Source organism: Alligator mississippiensis, chromosome 7 (assembly GCF_030867095.1).
Source record: "Alligator mississippiensis isolate rAllMis1 chromosome 7, rAllMis1, whole genome shotgun sequence".
Classification (NCBI taxonomy): domain Eukaryota; kingdom Metazoa; phylum Chordata; order Crocodylia; family Alligatoridae; genus Alligator; species Alligator mississippiensis.
This window is the reverse complement of record NC_081830.1, coordinates 22,625,335-22,645,927: the sequence shown is the minus strand read 5'-3', so window position 1 is coordinate 22,645,927 and position 20,593 is coordinate 22,625,335. Positions and strand designations below refer to the sequence as shown.

General features: G+C 41.1%; 1 protein-coding gene across 2 annotated transcripts in view; it reads right to left on the bottom strand.

The window, feature by feature from the left end:
• The window catches only part of LOC102563297 (zinc metalloproteinase-disintegrin-like NaMP), a 39,289-nt gene that overhangs the window by 16,732 nt on the left and 1,964 nt on the right, over window positions 1-20,593 (bottom strand). For both annotated transcript variants that reach the window (XM_019482454.2, XM_006274644.4), the window contains exons 2-10: window positions 15,104-15,216; window positions 14,081-14,157; window positions 10,849-10,927; window positions 9,420-9,496; window positions 7,884-8,076; window positions 6,831-6,893; window positions 3,948-4,019; window positions 2,312-2,481; window positions 836-920 (exon numbers count right to left, since the gene is read on the bottom strand). In XM_019482454.2, coding sequence (XP_019337999.2) covers window positions 836-920; window positions 2,312-2,481; window positions 3,948-4,019; window positions 6,831-6,893; window positions 7,884-8,076; window positions 9,420-9,496; window positions 10,849-10,927; window positions 14,081-14,157; window positions 15,104-15,216 — 929 coding nt within the window. The remainder of the gene's footprint in view (window positions 1-835; window positions 921-2,311; window positions 2,482-3,947; window positions 4,020-6,830; window positions 6,894-7,883; window positions 8,077-9,419; window positions 9,497-10,848; window positions 10,928-14,080; window positions 14,158-15,103; window positions 15,217-20,593) is intronic.

The following is a 20,593-nucleotide window of genomic DNA, read 5'->3' as shown; positions in this document are numbered from 1 at the left end:
TACCGTACTTAAAAGCATGTGTAGATGGTGACTCCAGGATCAGTTTACTCTGGCTTAGATTGAACTGGAGTATGTTCAGTCACATTAATTGCACATGTAGATGCGTGCTCTGTCTCTTTAATGCCTGCATACAATATTAAATATTGTGTGGTGGGATAAAAAAGTAAAAGTGCTGTTGCTTTGGATGATCGGTATTCTGCACTTGCTATGGTACTGTATCAAGGAATCTTAGCCCTATTGGCACCAAGTTTCTTTTAGATAGAAGTCCAGATAACATTGATAATGGAACTTAATAAAAGTCAAGATGAACACACTGCATTATTTCAGACATTACCCTTCACTTTGTTATATCTAGGACCCCAGGCCTTTTAAAGGGCTCACAAAACTGAATTTCATCAAAGATCAGGGAGTGTTTGGCATTGATGTTTTAGTTCTGTTCTTAGTGAGATCAGACTTGGACTCTGACTTCAAAAGTGAACTTTCCCAGTATTCAGTGGTAGACTGTAAATCTAGAGTTGTTGCTTAGTCCCATGTCTATTTCTTATTTCTTTTCCAAACCATTCATTCATTTACAAAGCAGTTTGTTCATTTCTACTTTTAAAATTGTGATTTTCTCATCAGAGTCAAAACATGTATCTGTTTCTTTTACAACAATTTGTGTAGGATTGCTTTGATCCTCACATTCAGTTTACAAATTAATAGCGCTATACACACTTCCTTAGTGATTAGGCAATGGAATGTATTACCAAAGGGCATCAAAATGCTCTGTTATTCATTCTTACAAAGATTGTATCCTGGTTAAATGCTATTCAACTGCTAAAAAGGCAAATCAGACCTCAATAACACCTGCAGAATGATGGTTACTGCACATGGTTCCCACAAAGGCCAGTCCGACTGTTCCCTTTTGGAAATGAATCCCTCTGTAAGAAATAAAAAAATAACAATGTTAAACATAATGATTTGTTGCAAGCCTGATGATATTGGTGCTATTTTTAACAGAACTGAAGAGGTAGGACCAATCAAGGGATGGGAGTAGATTTTTAGAAAAGCCAATGTGGCCAGGGTAAAGTTTCTTCTGACAGTTTAAACCAAGCTATCATTTGGACTTCAGCATGTCATATAAGAAGGAAAACTTTCTGTACCACTTCAGAACAGTGATCCCCCTGCTTTGTGTCCTGTGGCTAGTCATGTCTAATCCCTGACACTTGAGAAAAAGCAAGTGGGGGGGAAAAAATCCCTAAAATACATCTGTCCAATTGTCCGTTAAGGGAAGAAAATTCTTGGCCTCTGAAGATGATCAACAAAAGCCTTGAGCCATGAGATTTGCTCACAGAATCTTAATGGTAATGTAGTCATACTAGAAAAACACATTTTCTGGTATTCCTATGTTGTCACAGTCTCCCAGCATCCCAGGATGCTTTGCATTTCCCCCTCAACCCCTTCCCCCGAGCCCAGCAGGGAAGAGTGCTCTAGTGTGCCCTGGCTTCTAGCCTCGGCCATTGCAGGCATGTGGGTACATTTCTGGAATCTGAAGTAACTGCCTGTTTCCTTGTTTATTGGCTCAGTCTACACAGTTTAGACTAACCTGCAAGGACTGAATCTATCTAGCCTCGGGCTTTTTGACTGTCTGTACTTAGCCCCAGTGACTTTGTTGGGACTTAGATTTTGCCCTTTCCATTTATGCATGCAACAATTCAGTGTCTGAAAGTATAAAACAAAGTCCCTTAGGATATAAATAGAGGTTGCCAGGTGATGTGGATCATCTGGGCTGGGATGTGACCTAGCACAGCTGCTCCATTTCACTGGACAAATTGCATGTCCCCGCTGTCCTGCCTGTTGATCATGTGGGACAATAGGGGACATGTTCCCTGCTTGCAGAGATGTGATCTGGAGATTCCTGGGCACACGTCTCTAAGAAGGGAAAGCTGGCCAGGTGCTCCCAGGGCTTGAGAGGCCTGATTTTTCATGGGAATTCATAGGGCCAGGTTTGCCAAGCCCTAGAAGCACTTGTCTGGGGTGGATGCAGGCAGCTCCAAGCTGCCCATACTCTTGCACCATCAAGCAAATAGATGTCGGCCATGAAAAAATTGCACAAATTACTACTGTCTTTTGTTGTGGCCACAAAAGCGTTTATAAGGCACAAAGGGCATAGGCTTTTGCTTTTCAATCCTAAAAATTGCTCTGGTGGCACAAAAGAGTTGTTTGTTTTCAGCTTTAGAGACTGCTTCTTTGGTTTATCTGTAAAGAAATTTTAAAAACACACCCCTTGGACATGTTTGGAAATACCATTGGGAGAGAACATGACACATACGTGAGTAGCTGACTGTTGTCATGTCTCTTCCGCTCCAGCAGATCTGAAACACGCCATGATGAAAATCTGTCTAAGGTGACGCCCGCCGATGAATTCACAACTATTCTATCTTTATCTGACCAGATTTCTATGCCAATTAGTGCCACATGAGTATTTATCATTTTATAAACCTGAAATGAGAAGACATCACTGATGTTAGCAGTAAACACTTAAGTTTTTCAGAAACAAAGGACATTTTCTGATAACAAATCCACTGTGAGTGCTCAAAATGTGATCCCTTCCGAAACATGAACTTTTCTGCATTTTAGAAGTGCAACAAAACTTTGAAACACAAATATCTTCAAATTGTTGGGGAAAAGGTTTCCGCATCTTTTGAGCCAAATACAGAAAAATTCACAGTTGCAAATTCTAAAAGTAATTTTGAAAAAAAATTGCATTTAAAAGAAATAAAGCGTGCACCCTGTTTTTTCAACAAGCATTAAGCAGTTTCTAATAACAACTGCTAGGATAATGAGCCATAAACCCTTCTTTAATATATTTGATTTAGATAAAGATGACTTTCTCATTATTAAGTTAAGGAAATACAGTCTAGATGAAACTACAGGAATTTGGATACCCAGCTGGTTGCATCATTATGCATCATATCCAACCGGGAAGAGGTATCAAGTGGGAATCTATAGGCACTGACAGAAGTGATATTTGTCATACAGTTGGCTCCCTGAAAGTGCTCTACAGCTATGCCCAGACCAAAGTGTATGGCTTCAGAGCACTTTAAAAGTGCTCAGTGGAGTGCCAAATTAACCCTCATCTTTAGGTAATCCAAAGCAGAGCATCTTTACTAACTTCTGTCAGTCCTTGCACGTGATTAGGGCTGTGTTGATGCAGCTCAGCCCCGCACCAAGTGCTGTCTGCAGGATGGGAAGGGGAGAAGGGAGGGAGCAAGCTGCATACTGGGGTTTGCCCAGCTTGAGGTGGAGGGTGGGGAGGGTGGGTTGGAGACCCCCAACCTGGAGCTCCCCCCACTCCTTCCTCCCATCCTGCCGACAGCACCAGAGCTGGGAGTGGAGGCAGGGCAGGGCTAGGGGAGAGAGGCTGCAGGCAGGCAGCTCCTTGGCTGGATCAGCTCCAAAGCCTCTCCCCCTCACCCTTCCCTGAACCAACAGTGAACATCTATTGGATTGGGGGGGGGGGGATCGTCACCCTAACTCATTGCACTTTCTGTGAAGGGTCATAAGTTAGAGTGGGAAGATGTTTATCTGTCAGAGCTCTATAATGGTCTGTTGTGCATCTGTCTGGGTCCAATACTTCATTCATCATATCTCTGTTAATAACTTGGTGGATGGAACTGAGTGCACACTTCAATGTGCAGTTCACATTATGAAGTGTATAGAACGAGGCTCTGTCTCTTAAGTCATTTGTTTGATACTGCAGTTCTCTTGCTGTTATGTACATGAAGGGACAAATACCTGTTTCATTTTTTTTAAATCTGGACCTTTGTTTGTTTTATTCACTCTCATAAATGCCAGTGAATCTGAAATTATTGGGATTTCCTCAATCCAAATGCAAAAAAATGCTGACATTCCCAGAGAAAAAAATTATGGATACTAGGCAGTTTTACTCAACAAACTTAACTTACCATGTTGACGTAGTTGACTATTTCAAACACTCTTGCCTTTACACTTGGGACACTGTACTTGTACTTTTTATACTGCAAGAATAAATAGAAAATCATCAGTAGCTGGATAAGAAAAATGAAAAGTGATTAGAAGAAATGATTTTGAACACTTAAGATAAAACTATCACAAAGTCATGGTATTTTTTGAAGTACAATAACTTCTGATCTCACTTTCCCATTTCATCAAACATTCATATCATATTGTATAGGATTGTAAGAAACCAAAGCTGGAAGGGCCTCATGAGGTCATCTAGTCCACACACCTGCTCAAGGCAGGATCATCTCAGTTGAGTAACTGTCTACCATCCTCTTAAAAATGTTGAGGGATGGAGATTACACAACTTCTTTAGGTAGCCTGTTCCAACGTTTAACCACTGTCATAGTGAGAAAGTTCTCCTAATCTCCAACCTAAATTTCCTCTGATGCAGTTTGAGGCCACCAGTGTTAGTCCTGTCCCCTACAGCCACAGGCAAAAGTCTCTGTCTATCCTTTTTATAATTCCCCTTAAGGTATTTCAGGGTGTTATCAAATCCCCATCTCAGTCTTTTCTTCTCTAGAATGAACAGCCCTAGTTCTTTCAACCTTTCCTTATCCCCTCTGTGCATTTTTCAGGTGTTCATTTAACCTTAAGCCAAGGGCTGGCCTTGTGAATATATTTCAAACTGCTTCCACTGGAAGGTAGCTGGATCTGTGCAGGGACTCAACACCATATGTAAACTCTGTTTCTAGATTTTAAGTGAGACTTATGTGATGCATAAGCTAGTCTGCAGACACTTACAGTAACTTAGGATCTGATCTGGTCTGCTCACTTACAGTAACTAAGGATGTAGTCCAGTATTTTTAAGTCAGTGCTTAGAGGCTAAGATAACTATAAATACCAGAGGCTTGCTGAATTTATTATCAGATTGAGGCAGACAAGGTTCCTTGGGTGAATTTGATATCTTTTATTAGACCAACCCAAATGGTTGGAGAATAGTTATTAAGCAAGCTTTCAGGTTCAAAAACCCTTTGTCAGGCTAAGGAAGCTGCAGCAGTTGGTGTGTGCTCTTCCACTTCTTACCACAAGTGTTTGCCAATATAAAATTAGTTAGATTATTCATTTTAATAAACCTTTCAGGTCTTATCTGAAACCCCTTAAAGCCAATGGAAATACTGTTTCCTTGACTTTAATGGTCTTTTGATTGGGTGTCCTACCTGATAGAAGAATTGAAACCAAAGAAAGTAAAGAGAAGTTAAATAGAAGGTAAATACTTAAGACCTTATTCTGATGCCATTTATATCCATTTTCCCCCAATGTAAGTCCTCAGCACTTAATTTAATTCCAGTTTACACAATTGCAGCTGAAGAGAGGATTGTGTTCTAAGTGACCCTATGCCGTCACTTGTGTGCACAGTGCTGGGGGCACCTCCAGGGTGTCCTTAGCACCTCACGTCTCGTACTGGTGCATGGAGTGGGTGGGCAGGGCTGCTTTTCTCAGTGGCACAACTCAGCATTCTGTTGCCATAGTTTAGGCAACTCTCTAGAGACTTCAAGGGTTCAGCACAAAAGCAGAAAATTCCCCTGAATTCATATAGATTTGGTTTTCTTCCTGCCATTTAAAAGGACTGATTCTCATTCTCGTGTGACAACACTGTTCTGGCAGTGTAAGGGGCCTTATAGCAGGTATAAAGTTTACTTTCTCCCATTTTAAGGTCCCTTTACACTGCCAGAATAATATAAAGAGGCCTTAGAGCAAATGAGAATGTGGCTCTTAGAACATAAAAACAAACGGTAATAGCAAGTTTTATGAAAATTATTTTAAAAGAAATTGCTCTTGGGCCAGTGTCAAGTTTCTGCATTTGGCAAATGTTGGAGCCTAAGTAAACTTCCCCCCTGAAAACTGGGCCATCTGATGGAAGTGCTATGCTTTCACAGCTTTCTTAGAAACTGTGGACTAGGTCTACTTGTCTACTTTTTCTTCCTGTTCATGCCAAGGTGATTTGCCTTTCCAGTTATTCTTCTGTTTAGATAGTGGAAACCAATTTATCCATGATATAATTCCTTGAATTGGAAAGTATTGGACCCGATGGATTTTAAATATGATGCTGAAGAATGAGTAAATTTAAAACCCCACTATCAAAGCTATCATGAGCTGTGAATCTGATCCTGTACAAAGACTGGTAAGCCCATTGGTATTTCTCTTGCCTGCAACTAGGACCATACTTGTGCTTAAAATTAGTCATGTCTTTAATTGTTTTTAGGATCAGAACTGTTTTTATATCCATGTCTTACTTGCATAACAGGATCAGGAACCAGCTGTATGTTATTTCCCGTATTTAAAATCTCCTTCCTTGTTTGCAAGCCCTTGCATGTCTCATAAATACCTTGCTGACCCTAAATGCCTCTCTTTGCAGTCTTCCCTGTGCCCTCTACTCAAGAGCGGCCCAGCTTTGCAATGTGCTGCTGAACTTACTTGCTAAAGGTAATGGGAACAAAGCGTTCTTTGGTAGTTCACAAACTTATGATCTGATCTGCAAGGTGCTCTGTGCAGATACTGAGATGCACTCCCCAGAATCCCATTGGGGTCACCAAGGCCCTGTGGGATCTACAGGCTTTGGAGCACCTTGTGGATAGATACAATTTTTCCAGTGAGCCTTATTTGTGACACACCTTGTTGTCCATTCCAACTTTCATACCTTCATAGAATGCTTTTATTGGTTTTATTGGTTTAGCTGCTCCTCCTTGAAGTCAGTAGTAAAACTTTCACTGATTTTCAAGGGAGCATAATCATGCCCATTCTGAATGCTTTTACAGTCCCCCGCATTGTGTTTGTAAAGGTAAAATTAAGTGTTTTTGAATACTCACCATGGCATTGTCTGCAACTACGTAGAATTCAATATATTTTCTTGCTTTCAGGTATTTTTGTTTCTAAAGAAAGCATTTTTTAAAAGATTATTAGCACCTATCTCAACCTGCCCACTTCAGATTCTAGAAGAATATTTTATAATAAAGTAGTTTCTCTATCTAAGTTCCTCAGAGCAGCAATGCTGTTGCCTCCATTTTACAACTGAGGAATTAATAGCATAGCTGTCCCAATAACCTGCTGTGCTGAGCAGCAGCACACTCCCACATCCTCTGCTTCTCTGCACGTGTAGGGTCAGGGCCTCCTGAACCAGAAGCAGCATAGCTGTGTTTGCTTGGTGCCACAAGCATGTGGCTTGTTTTGCTGTGTAAAACCTGCATTTACCATGCAATATCTGTGCATTTACTTTGGACACTTCTTCATGGTATATGGGTGGAACCCTACAGTATTTCATGCATAAAAAGATTTTGAAAGGGACCACAGAAGGGGTGAAGGGGCTAGAGAATCCAGACCATAGTTACAGGAGCTGATTTAGGATTGAGCTTGGTCTGAAAGAAAAGTGAAAGAATCACTGGTGAATTAAGCTGTAAAGCTGTGAATCCTGACTATAGCACCAATATATACGCTGCAGTAAACGGTATTGAACTTGGAGGGAGGATCACTGCCTGAAGGGCAAGAGAGTTGCATGGAGTCACCAGGAAGAAGGTCTGTGTGTGCATCGCTGGCATGCCAGCCATAATTAGAGTGTCTGTAAATAGCTGCCTTTATAAAGAAGTTGTTCAGCTTTACAGGCACAGAGTCACCTGTTGCTATCAGCCAGCACACAGTGTATGAAACACATTGCCAAAAGATTGTCCCCTTTCCTGCATTTCCACCGTGAATTCCCTCCAATATTTATGCAAATCCAAGGCTCCCATTATCCTTTGGTTACTGCTGATGAACCAATAAATTGGTCTATGAAATCTATGAAATTCACCCTTGCAAATTTGGAATTAACAACAACAGTCCCCCAAAATTCTCCTGAGCATTTAACTAATTTCATGATTTATACTAACTTCCTCATAGTTGCTCATCCTGGATGACTTTTTGATAGGTTCTTCTGATTCCCAGGTAGTGTTGGTTACACCACAGGTTTTTGGAGTCCCATCATCTTCCAAATTTTCATAGTTAAAGACTGCATGTTCTTCACTATCGTTGAGCTTCAGGGGTTGTATAAGGTATCTCTGACCTCTTGTCTTGAAATATCCTCTGGAAAACATTTTTTATAACCCTTCATATTAGAATAAAGACAATAATTGTGGAGAATTCATAGGATTTTGACAAAACAATAGTATTTTACATACAGCGCTTTTCTTCTATTAGCCCTTTACACTGGGGCGGGCAATTATTTTGGGCAGAGGGCCGCTTACTGAGGTTTGGCAAGCCATTGAGGGCCACATGACAGGCAACCAGGGGCAGATAAATATTAATTTTCTAAATTTTTTAGAGGTCCCACGATAGAATGGCCTGGCAGGCTGCATCTGGCCCCCGGGCTGCATTTTGCCCACCCCTGCCTGTACATGTACATAGGGACCTTTTTACATACCAGTGTGATGAAATATGGAAAACATTAACCAGCAGCTTAAAAAGGGAAGTAAAGAACACTGTGTCATTATGAAATTTGGGAAATCAGGTGGTTAGGTGACGTTTCCAAGTCAGATGCTGTCAAGCTAAGGGAGATTAGGTCAAGATAATGGATTTATTTATATTTGAATTAGGCATATGCAATATAAATTTGACTATGACTTTTGTGTTCATCCAAGCTGACTGGAAAATTAAGTTCCCTCTTGTGGGAAATGCTGATATTTTGACATTTGTTGAGATGAGAAGTTGAAATACCAAAGCTTTCCCCAGAATGAAAAGTTCAGACTATTTCAATTAGAAAGTCTCAATCACTGAACAAAATACGTTTTCATCAAAATAACTGTTTCGACATTTCAGATCAGAGCGTTTCGTTTCAGAATGTGTCAGCTGGAAGCAAGTGGTTTTACTTGACAGCAAATATGGCTGAAATCAATTGATACCCAGTTTCAGATTTCTTGACAAGACCCAGGGTTAATGTTCTTGCCTTGCCAAACTGTGCCATGAAATCTGTTAGGAACAAACAGATCTTTCAGTTAATTGTTACATGCAAAAGAGTGGAGTGCTTGCAACACAGCTCCTCCTAACAATGTACAAAAGCACTGAACAAGAACTGTCTTCTGCTGATTTATCAGCACAGGTTCTGGCAACACATCTTGCAAACTCCTACTTAGCTCTAGAACTAGAATGGAAATGCATGAATTCACATGACAAAAAGGGTTGTTTCCTTTTATCTTATCGTTTCCTTTCCTTCAGAAATGGATTTCCCAGGATGTAGAGACAAAAGATACCCACTTGCCCTATTTGCATATGATTCATCTCAAGGAAGTCTAGCTTCTGAGGTCTTATTTATAGCACAGGATGCAACGCTGGCTGCCTTAATAATATTCGGGAAGAAGTAGCCTCTGAGAATGACAAGTACATTCTTATCAATATTATTTTATGATGTTGAAGATGAGCTACAATCGTACCTTAGACCATCACAGGCACTGATGCTTGCTGCTGAATCACTGTCATTTTGGACATAACCTTCATAGTAACAGTGGTCCTGTTGAAAAGCAGTGTTATATTATTTTGGGCTAGTTATTGGCTTGGCGTAGGCCTCTAGATCATCCACTTTGATTGTCATCCTCTTTAATGAATCCTCTAGATCATCCACTTTAATTGTCTAAATTTCCAAAGTTTTAACTTCTGCCTCAAATGAAAATAGAAAGTTATGGTTCATAAGTTTGGTTTGGTGCGGTGGCATTATGCTAGTCTTTCAACATAACACTGCCTGAAAGCTGGCAAATCCACCCAGTTCAGCCTCTGTCCAGCATAGAAAAATATTTCAGAGGCATAGGGCCAGATTTTTAAAGGTAGTTAGGCACCTAAATACTGGAAAGAATTATTGATAAAGCAAACATTAGAGAAAGCAATGAACGATTGTTGCATACCTCCAAGTGTTGTAAGAGAAGCCAAAAGTTATTTGACCACTTAGAAGTATCAGTGATGCTGGAATTCTTAGTCAACATGCTTCATTTGGAATCGTGTTTAACCAAATGTGGATGCTATATGTTTTACACACATCCATTTGGTAAAATAAATACATTGAAACAATCAGAAATAGCCTCTGCAGTGTTAACCCAGAGCTTCGAAAGTCTTAACCTAGACTTTACTCCACCTAAATTCCTGTTATTTTTTGTAACTTCTCCACAATAGAGAACATTTATTTTTTACACTTCAGTTGTTAAAACACACACACACACACATATATATATATATATATATATGGCAAGGCTTAAAATGAGAAATTTGTTGCAGTGCAGCATGGACAAGGCCACAGACAGGCATTTAATTAAAAAGGAACTCGTACAGTGACTTTGCTTATAACTAAGTAACTGATTTGTCACGGTCCAAAGAAACCACCTGGTGTAAGCTGTAATGCATCTGCTCTGTGCGTGGGTGGCAGAGCAAGTGATTGAGTGAGTGAATGCATGTTTATCTGAGTCCGTGATCTCACCTGGATTAAGCTGTAAAAATGAATGCCATAGTTTCACAACGAAAGCACAAAAGTCACATGGTATAAAAATGTTTAGTCTCAACCGGTTTCACTCCGGTATCTGCTGACATTGCAGCTAGTCAGTGTATGTGCACATCAGCTCTGGAGGCACAAGGTGGGTTTCTTTTTTAAAAGTTAAACTTTGTTCCAGATTCCCAACTAATGTAAATCACCATAGTTCCATTGTGGTTAAGGAACAAACATTTCTTGGTTCACTGAAGCAAGTGGAGCTACACTGCTTTTTGCCTGCATAGGACCTGAATATTTTCATAGATGCCTTGTGCTGTTTGTTCATGGATTTGCAGATCCCACATAAATCCATGTGATTACAGACTTGGGGGAAACTCTTTGTATTTTACCTTGATCTGAGGGCTTGTTGTCACTTCTTGACCATCATGCGAGTAATATGTTTCAGTGTAGTTCTTGGCAAATAGACCCCTGGAGAGAATACAGTGCATCTTTTATTCATGCTAATAATTAAGCTGGAGCAATCAGGGGAAGAGGCAATTATGTAATGAGTCTCAAGCCTGCATAGGGTTATTTTTAGCATGAAACCTGCTGGACAGACAGTTTGGCCTGTTCGTATACCGAATCCAAACCAAGGGAAATTTCTAAAACAGAACAACTGAAGCCAGTTGATTCTGTTATTATATTTTTTGGATAGCATATGAATGTACAGTTTGTAACCATGTGCAGCTTTTATCCTTAGTGGGTGCGTCTACACATGCACTTTACTGTGGAGTAGACTAATTAGCTTTGTAGTAAAGCATCACTGTCTATGTGTGCCGGTACTAGTGTGCAGTAAATTAATTAACTGTGCTGTAAGATAATACTGTTTGGGACAGTACTGTCTTATAGCAGAGTACTTACATACATTGAAACCTATCCGTAGACACTGACAGGGGCTGGCTGGGATGCAAGGGTGCTAAAGGGCAGGGGGGCTGCCTGCTGCATAGCCCCACACTTTAGCACCCTTGTGCTGCAGCCAGCCCCTCCACTACCCAGTGCCACCACCCGGAGCCTAGGGCTAGCCCCTCCAGGCCTCCAGCCAGGCCAGGGTTGCTCTGTCCCAGGTCATATTGATGCGGTCCCAGGCACATGAATAGACACCACACCTGGGAGCAGGTGATGTGCCAGAGATTATTGCTCTGCCTTAATTGCACGTGTAGATGCGCCAAGTTATCCTGCATTCTTTTATAGACACTGACACCAGAGTGGGTATGAAATGTGACTATTCACATCTGTCAGTTTTATGTACAATTTGCACTAATAGAAATAACCAAAGTATAGGACAAAGTCTGCACATGCCTGCACACACAGACACCATGTTTGAGATAGAAGTTCTGCCAGTTATTATAATTGCCCAACACTTATCATCCTAAACCCCTGTTTATAATTTTATCAAATGTTAACCTTTAGGGCTGAAGTTTTCCAGCTTAGTTTCTCGCAGTGACTAATTTACTTGAAGTTTATATACATCTATAGTTTTTAATATATATGAATGAATGGGTGAGAGAGTATGTTTCTTAACCTCAAGGGAGGCCATGATGTTAATTAAATAAATTCATTAATTCTGCACACACTGAGTCCTTTGCATTTAATTTGCATTCTGACCTGGTGCCTTATACTCTGCTCATGAGGTTTCAGTCTGGCAAGAGTCTTGAGCTCTCTGGCTGAGGTCCAGGAAAGCTCTTATGTATTACCCACCATTAGGCAAGTGAGTAGGCCCTTTGAAGTTTGTACTAAATTGAGGTCTCATTTATTTCTGGTAGAACTAATGTTCCACAGTTCTATGAGCAACTTTACAGGGTCACTATTTTCTAAAGACTGGAGCTAAGTACAGAATATCCCCATTCTTATGCACTTCCCTCAAAATATTTTGATTAAATAAAAAATGGGGGTGACATTTATTGTTTTATGCATTTTTATATATAGCCCAAATGTGTTGCCTCTTTGATTGTATTTAAAGTTTTTAAAACCATGCCAATTAAAAATAACCAAAATCAACACAATATTAAATTTTGTCACACCCAGCAGACAAAATATTTGCATAGTATTGTATGTTTACTCTGCATGCTATTGTGCTCTCTCTTGTGCACTCATTTCGTTCAGTATTGCAACCTACTGTTGCGACATATATATATACACATATATATATATACACACAGACTATAAGGTCCTCACTTCCCAGAGAATATTATAACTACCACTGGCTGTACTACAGATGGATCTGTTTGGGTTTAGGTTCAGTAGTTAAGAGTTAAAAGCCTAATATTTTGTGAACCAGCAGGATGACTTCTTTTCTATTAGGTGGATACTTAGCAACTTCACAAAGAAATCAGGATTTTCTGATCAGAATATGAATCTTTGTGTGCATCTACACATGCTATTAGCACAGAGCAATAAACCCCAGTGCATATCACGCCCGAGTTTATTGCTCCTGGGCACTGTGTCTTCACATGAGCCTGGGACCACAGCATGGTGAGCTGGGGCGGAGCAGCTCCAGCTAGCAGAGAGTCTGGGGGTACAGGGGGTCAGCCTGCCAGCCCAGGGCTGCTCTAACCTGGCTCCATTTGCTGCAGAGGAGCTGGCTGGGGCATGAGGGTGCTCCAGTGCAGGGCTAGCTGGCGGGCAACCCCACACTGAAGCACCCTTGTGCCCCAGCCAGCCCCATCAGCATCTACGCATGCATTGCTGAGCGTTAACAAATACCACAGCAGGATAGTATTTGGATTTACAAGTATTAACCTGTGACAAAGTTAATTGGTGTCTTGCATCCTAATAGGGCTACACGTGTAGATGTTAAGACTTTACTGCAGAGCTAATTAAGCAGCTCAGCTGTAAACATCTCATGTAGACGTGCCCTTTGTGTATTATAATGCTCTGTGCCACAAGGACGGTGTATAACACAATGACAAGCTGTGACACAAAGAGTTCATAATCTAGACTATATATAGTAAACAAGTGGTGAATGCTCAAAAATAAGTAAGAGTAAATGGGAAACAATAGAGGCAAGTATGATTGTATAAATGAACAATAGTAAAAATGAATAATCAGCCTAAGCTAAGACCTCTCCCCCCCTCTTTCTCTCTGTCTCACACCTTCCTTCTAAGGATCCCCAAGATTATTATGAATTAAGCGCCACATTAATCTCTGGAGGTGGGTCAGTATTATTCTCTCCAGTTTGTAGAAGGGAAATTGAGGTACAGCCAGCCTAAGTAACTTCTGCTCCAGTAGCTCTCGAGTCATGTTTGCACACAAGTTTACAGCATTCAGTTCCAAAAGAACATAGCAGCTATTACAACATGATGTGGGATGTCATATGCTTGTCATTACCGTGAAAGGGATATCAGATGCCGGTTTTGGAGTTTCGGCATGCAACCCAAGTCCTGTTTCAGTTTGATTCTGTTCTATTCCGTTCCATTCCAGTGTTTGGGATCTGGTATTTGAGTGTTAAATTTTCACCAGTCTCTCAGGAGCGTAAATACCATTTTAATTTGAAAACTGTACCCTGCATACCTTCTAATACCTCTCTCCAATTATTTTGGTTAAAGGGGTTATATTTTTGTAATAAAAAGAAATCAAACTTACTTATTTTTTTGTAGATGAAGTATGATTTTCTTTCCATTGGCTTTAATTTCATATTGCATTGTGTCGTCATATTTTACCTACAAACATTTAAGGATTAGAATGTGGATTATGATTAGTAATACCCTTACTGGGTACTCACTGTTTTGAGGGGCCAAAAATGTAAACCCTCTGACAGTTCTACAATAAGCAACCAGTGAAGACCTGATTCAGGAAAGTACTGATGTTACATGCTTAACTTAATCCCAGCTTGTTTCATCAAAGCATCTGATTCCTTTAAAGCATTTTGAATCTCCTGGCATATTCTGTCTCTTCACCCTACTCTTTGCTTGTCTATTTGTAAACTCTTTGGGGCAGAGCTGTCTGCTATTCTGTTTATGTGTTTTCACATAGCAGAGCCCAGATAATACCAGTATTAAAAAGTGCATAACTTTAGGCACATAGTTAATTGCTTTCAGGCATGTAGCTTCAGAGTCCTTTATGAAACACAGTAGGTTTCATTGCCGCATCTCACAGCTGGAGAGACACCCAGAGAAGCTACTCTATATCAGAGAGCAGGTTAGTGGCAGAGCGGTGAGCAGAACTCTTAGTGCTGGCCAATTCATTGTGCTGCTTCCATCCAAAGGTAGACTGTGGGATGGCATTAAGGCTTTATACTTTAGACCTAGAGTTCAACATCCTGACACACTATATATTTCCATTCTGGTGTTTTTCACTGCCTACTAAGCTCTGATTTTATGTAAAAACTACTAGTAATGCCAACTAATGTATTGGTTTCACTGTGCATAAATTTGCACGAAGCAAAGGTTTACATTTTGCTACTTCCTTTTACTTAATGAGTATTATTACTATGTACTTAATGGTTATCCCTTGCAAGGGATTGGAATCAACAGCCTAGTCATGCTCTTCCATCTCCAACTGTTACAATCTGACATCTGGATCTGAGCTCTATCTGAAAGTCAAGGCAACTCTACCCAAGACAAACTTTCCCATTCTCCCAGTATAAACAAAAAACTCTCTTATTACCTTTCCATTGGGATTTTGGTTTCCCGCTACATCTCTTTTATGCAGTACATGTAATTTTTTTGGATATACCACTTCATACTCCTTTATCCCAGGTAATTTCCTTTTAGCACTCCCTAGGGGGAAACATTATCAAAACAAATGTTGTTGACTTTTTAAATTCCCAAGTTTCTAATCACTGTTATGTTTGACTGGATTGTCACATCATTCTTTTTGATATCTTGTTTTAGCACATTGAGGCAGATATGCAAGATCCAGCTTTTACTTCCTCATTAGAAACTTGCATATGGCATGGATAAGGTTATGCGACTTTGTAAAGTTTAATAATCTCCGGACCTCGTTGCAGAAACATGTGCAAGCCACCTAAAGAATTCTTCCTGTCTTCTCTCACATATGATAGGTAAGTAAACTCACAGCATTTGCTGCTAGCCTGCAGCACTCTCAGATTCCTTCTTTAGAAATGTACACAGCTAGTCTTTTCACAGAAGTATTTCCAGTTAATCCTCTTCCTATAGGTATGTTTTCACCTATTTTACTTTACTGGGTGTGATTACATGCATGTGATAATTGAAAGTTCTGCTTTTACAGCCCTCTATTTCTGTCCTTTTGTTGTATCCTTCTCCAATTCCCTGCTTGCTCCTTATACTGAGGTTTCACAGAGCGTAATGAAATATGTTGTCTTTGTTATGAGAACACTTTGTCCAAACTGCTTTGTGATGAATCTAGTTACATACATGGACAACTGTAGAATGTTAAGGCCAAATAGGACCATTATAATGATATAGTCTAATTGCCTGCATAGAATGGACAAAATGAAGTTTGATGGGGGAAGAAACGGGAGGATACCTCAGGAGAAAAGTCAGCCCCTCCAGGTGGGAGGGGCATGTAGCCACCATACTAAATATCTGCTTTGGCTACTACGTACATTTCATAGCACAAGCACCTGGGCTCCACTTGTTGCTGAAAAAAGCACACGCCTCTGGATGATAGCCTACATTTTGAAAAGTGACTAGTTATTTGGATTGCCTTGGGTTTTGAGTGTCAGCTTGAGATATTTTAAAGGGAACTGATTTTCAGTAAGTACTGAGCACTTTAAAGTGCTCATGTGGTAAGAGGCATAAAGTGTTTTGTGAGACAATGTCTCATGTTGGGCCCTTAAAAGTGAAGGCATTCAAAATACCCATAACTCTTGAAAATGCAGGCCTGTGTTCATTGACAGTAGTAGCAGGTATTCCCATGCATCTTTCATCTGAGGATGCCTTTGCAAACATTAACACTTGCAACATGCACAGGAAACAGATATTTGTATTATTCCTATTTTGTAAAGGAGTAATACATTCCAGTGAAAAAAACAAAAATCAGCTAACTCTTTTTCTTTTCTTGAAAACTAAAAAGATTTCAAAGGAAGATGGAGCAAAAGGAACCGTTCCATGGACCATGCCTGGGGGTTTGCATGCAGGGGATATTATTCGTTAGAATACGAGTGTTTGATTCAGAATAACTTATGTATTTGGATGTTTAAAAATGTAATTTGTTCCTCTTGAGGCTTTTCTCTGATTTCAAGAACAGGCCCTGCAGAAATCTAAGCATGTTGTAAGTTAGATGTTAAAATAACCTGTGGCAATGAAACGGGCAGCGAAGGACTGACAGGACATTTCCCTGGAAATAGTCACACACATAATCCTGACAGAATACAAGATAATTTATTAAGTAATCAGTGTACCTCATTGTTAGTCAGTATGTCTGCATGTGCACATTTTGCAGGACATTTTAGTTACCTACTATACCATTATTACGTGGGAAAGCTGCAGTTCATGTTAGGATCAGATTGTGCCTTGACACGCAGTGGAAACATTGTTTGTTTAACAACTAAATTTATCTCCAAGGTAGATTATTCTTTGAGGCCAGTGTGTCAGGCTGTGTCCGCTGACAGCTGTGTAGGTATGAGTAAGGATGAAGGGGAAGCATGAAACCCGTGGCGTATTTGTTATCTCCAGTGACACATAGGTGGGTAGAAGTAATCAGTTTAGATCAGCTTCCTGCACCCTTCTCTTGGTCCTGTGGATCTGTCACTATTTATCTGTCTGTAGCCATATCAATGGTGCATGTTTCCTTCCCAGACAGAAGGACAGCGTTGTCTCAGGTTCTCAAATCTCCCTATTGGGTGTTACTCTGAGGTTTACCTGAGCAGGACAACAGATTGTATTTCAGATCCTGGACTGCCTGCAACTTAAAATAGGTATTTTGCCTGTGGATGCTGGAATGGTTTCCAGTTCCTCATTCCCAGATCTAGTCTATATTCAGGTGATAACTAAGCCTTTAGTTTGGATTAGGTATGATCTTGACTCTTGTGGCACTTAGCTTAGATAGTACATCAGTGCAGACCAGAGGGTAAGGGCCAAAGCATCTGGTCCAGTGTGTCCAAGTCGTTATTTAAATCAGATATTTTTTCAGACTGACCGACTAAGTAGCAGTCTTTTCTGAGTAGGAGTACAAAAGTACAAATTTCCTTTTGGGTACTACAAGACAGCTAGCACTGGCTTTAATATACTCATGCTACCTGATGTCTGTTTGCTCTCAGTATAAAACTCAAACCCAAACACCCTATCTTACTTCAAGACACTTTACAGTAGCTGAGCAATCTTGTAATCTTATGATTATTAACCCTGTCCTCTCTCCTCCAACCTTCCCTACAACCCATTTGTTGCATCTAAACTCCAAGTACAAGAAAACACTTAAGCAGATGCTAACTAAACTAAATAGGACTTAAGGACATATTTAAGTATTGCCCTGAATGGGGATGCTTTCTTGAATTAGGGTGTAATTTTGTTTGTTGTTCCAACAGAGACCTTCTCTGGATTGGATAGCAGGTAGCAATCAGGTACGCTGCTGGGTATCGTTAAATACAACATAGCAGCAATAACGCAGTTGTATGCAGGTCTTCTAAGATATTTAATTACAGGAGAACTAGATTGCCTGGGCTCTTTTCAAACCCTTAGTGACCTTGATCATTACAGTCGATGTACGTTAGTAGCAATATGCCATTGCTCTGGTCTTGTATTTCTAGTAAGTGGTATGTTGTTTTTACTAGGTATTACTTGCAAATTGACGTACATGTGCAAAGGCACATAAATCTATCAGGTACCTTCCCATCCTACCTGGCTGCTGTGAATCAGTTAGGTCTATGTCATTTCCATCTATCCTAGCCTCCCTTTCAACAAGGTTTGATATACCAAAACACATCTGAGTGGTGCACTGGGTTACCACCATTCCCCTCTTTTGGAGAGGTTGGCTAAGTACAGACAGTCAAAAAGCCTGAGGCAGAATCAATTCACTCTTCACAGTTTTCTCTAATCTGTGTAGACTGAACCAATCAGGAACTGAACTAACATCAAATTTTCACTCGGGAAAGGAAGGCAGAAGCCTGCACTGACCCAGGTCAGAAGGCCGGGGGTACTAGAGCATGCCTCCCAGACTGCCAGCTGTTGGCCAGCCCACCCCAGCCAAGCAGAAACCATTGCTAAATAGCACATGCCCCCAACCCTCTGTTGTTCCCCGTGGCAGGGGAAGATCCTCCCTCCCAGTGCTGGCCACTGAGCCAAGTGTCTGGCCACACAGTTCTCCCCAGGCTGGCCTGGGATTCCCCAGCCCTGGCCTGCCCAGTTGTGGGGTGGGGGGAGGGAATGAAGGTAATTTCTCCTCCCTGTGGCTGGGCCCCAAGAGTCACTGATGCACAGGGGAAAGGGAGACAGCAGTCTCCCCACTCTCAGGGCCAGTCCCCGAGCCTGGCATCTGCCCACGTGGGGGGAGCCCCACTTCAGGGATACTATCAAGCACTGTCTGCCCAGCTGCAGGGGTGTGAGTCAACCTCTGTGCAGTCAAGCCAGTGTGAATCACTAATGTGAAGGGGAGTGAGGGGGGACAAAGCCCCCCACCTTGGTGTCAGTCCCCAGGGGAAGGCGGGGGCAGGCCGTGGAGGAGGTTTCTCTTGTCCCATCCCATTCTCCCCCAACCAGGCCAGCTCCATAGAAAGAAGGATTGGGTCTCGCCGCCTGACACAAGCACCTGGGGCTGCCTGGCATGTCTTGCCGCCTGCTGCTGATGCTGGGCTCCAGCAGGATGCGCTTTGTGGCCTGGGGGGATAGTACCAGGTGGTGGGGCCTGATCCTACCCTCTTTGGAGCACTTCAGTCCCCACTGCCTGACACAAGCCCCCAGGGGTGCCCGGTGCATCTTGCCAGCTGCCACTGGTGCCAGGCTCTGGCAAGACACACTAGGTAGCCATAGACCAGTTGAACCTAAATCAGTTAAATCTGCTACTATATCCATCCCGGTTTATCTTAAACTGGGTTTGGCCATTGTGAATCTGGTTTATGTGCACTGAACTTCTGTTCGGTTATGGTTTAAACCTGTTTCCGGTCACTTTTACCAATTTACGTTTAACTTCTATTCATAGCCATTATAGCTAAACTGAGGGGTACACCAGAGCCAGTGAGAAAGGGTATCCAAGATATGCATATTCCTGTCTAGAGCATAGAAGCATCTCAAGAATCCATTAGGTTTGGTCACTATAACTATAAATAATGGTGTGAAATTAAGCACTGGAAATCTCGGAAATATTTATTTTCAGTATGCGACCTACGAGTGAGGTCTTTCAACTTTAAATGGCATCCTCAAAAGAAATGGTGGCTTTTGATTCCTGGAAGTGTTTGAAATAGTCCAGATAAGACATTAGGAAATACATTGTTGTCGAGGAACACACATATGCATGCTGAAAGCGGTGAAGGAGACAGACCAATGATTCAATTTGTTCTTTTCTGTCTGACTTCATGTAAGTGGGTGTGTTGCATTATCTATGCGGGTGTGAGGACCTTACTGAGAGAAAGCTGTGTTGAAGAATGTTTCTAATTTTGTATACAAAGAACATTAATGATTCATGCCAGAAACTAACTTAGGACCTATTTTGCAGACATGCCCCACATATATAACTTGAGGTGAAGTTAATGGGAACAGCAGGGATGCAGCTGCTCTGAAAAAAAAAGGCTCTAAGAATTAAATTTATTTCTGGTTGGTGAAACAGCTTTAAGTCTATGCACCACTTAAAGCCCCCATTAATCCTCTAGATGGCAGGCATATTCTCAGATTTTTTAAAGAACTCAGCCCCTGGGGTATGCAGCTTTCTATGGTTCTAGCTTTACAATTACAGTGTACTCCTCCTTGATGCGTACTGGATAAATGCATAATTTGCTTAATTGTGTGATGCAGTGCCAGACGCAATTTGTCGCCTGTGGCTTACATGGTAACATCAGTTGTCACCATGCTAGTTAAATGCATGAAGTGCTTTAGCACATAAGATTTTTCAGGTCTTAGATAGTACTTAATTGTCCTCTGGTTAACTGCTTACTAACTGTCACTGTATCTTTCTGTCTTGTAACTACCTGTACTCCACATAACACTTATAGAGAAAGGGAAGCAGAGAAATGGAAGCAGCTGG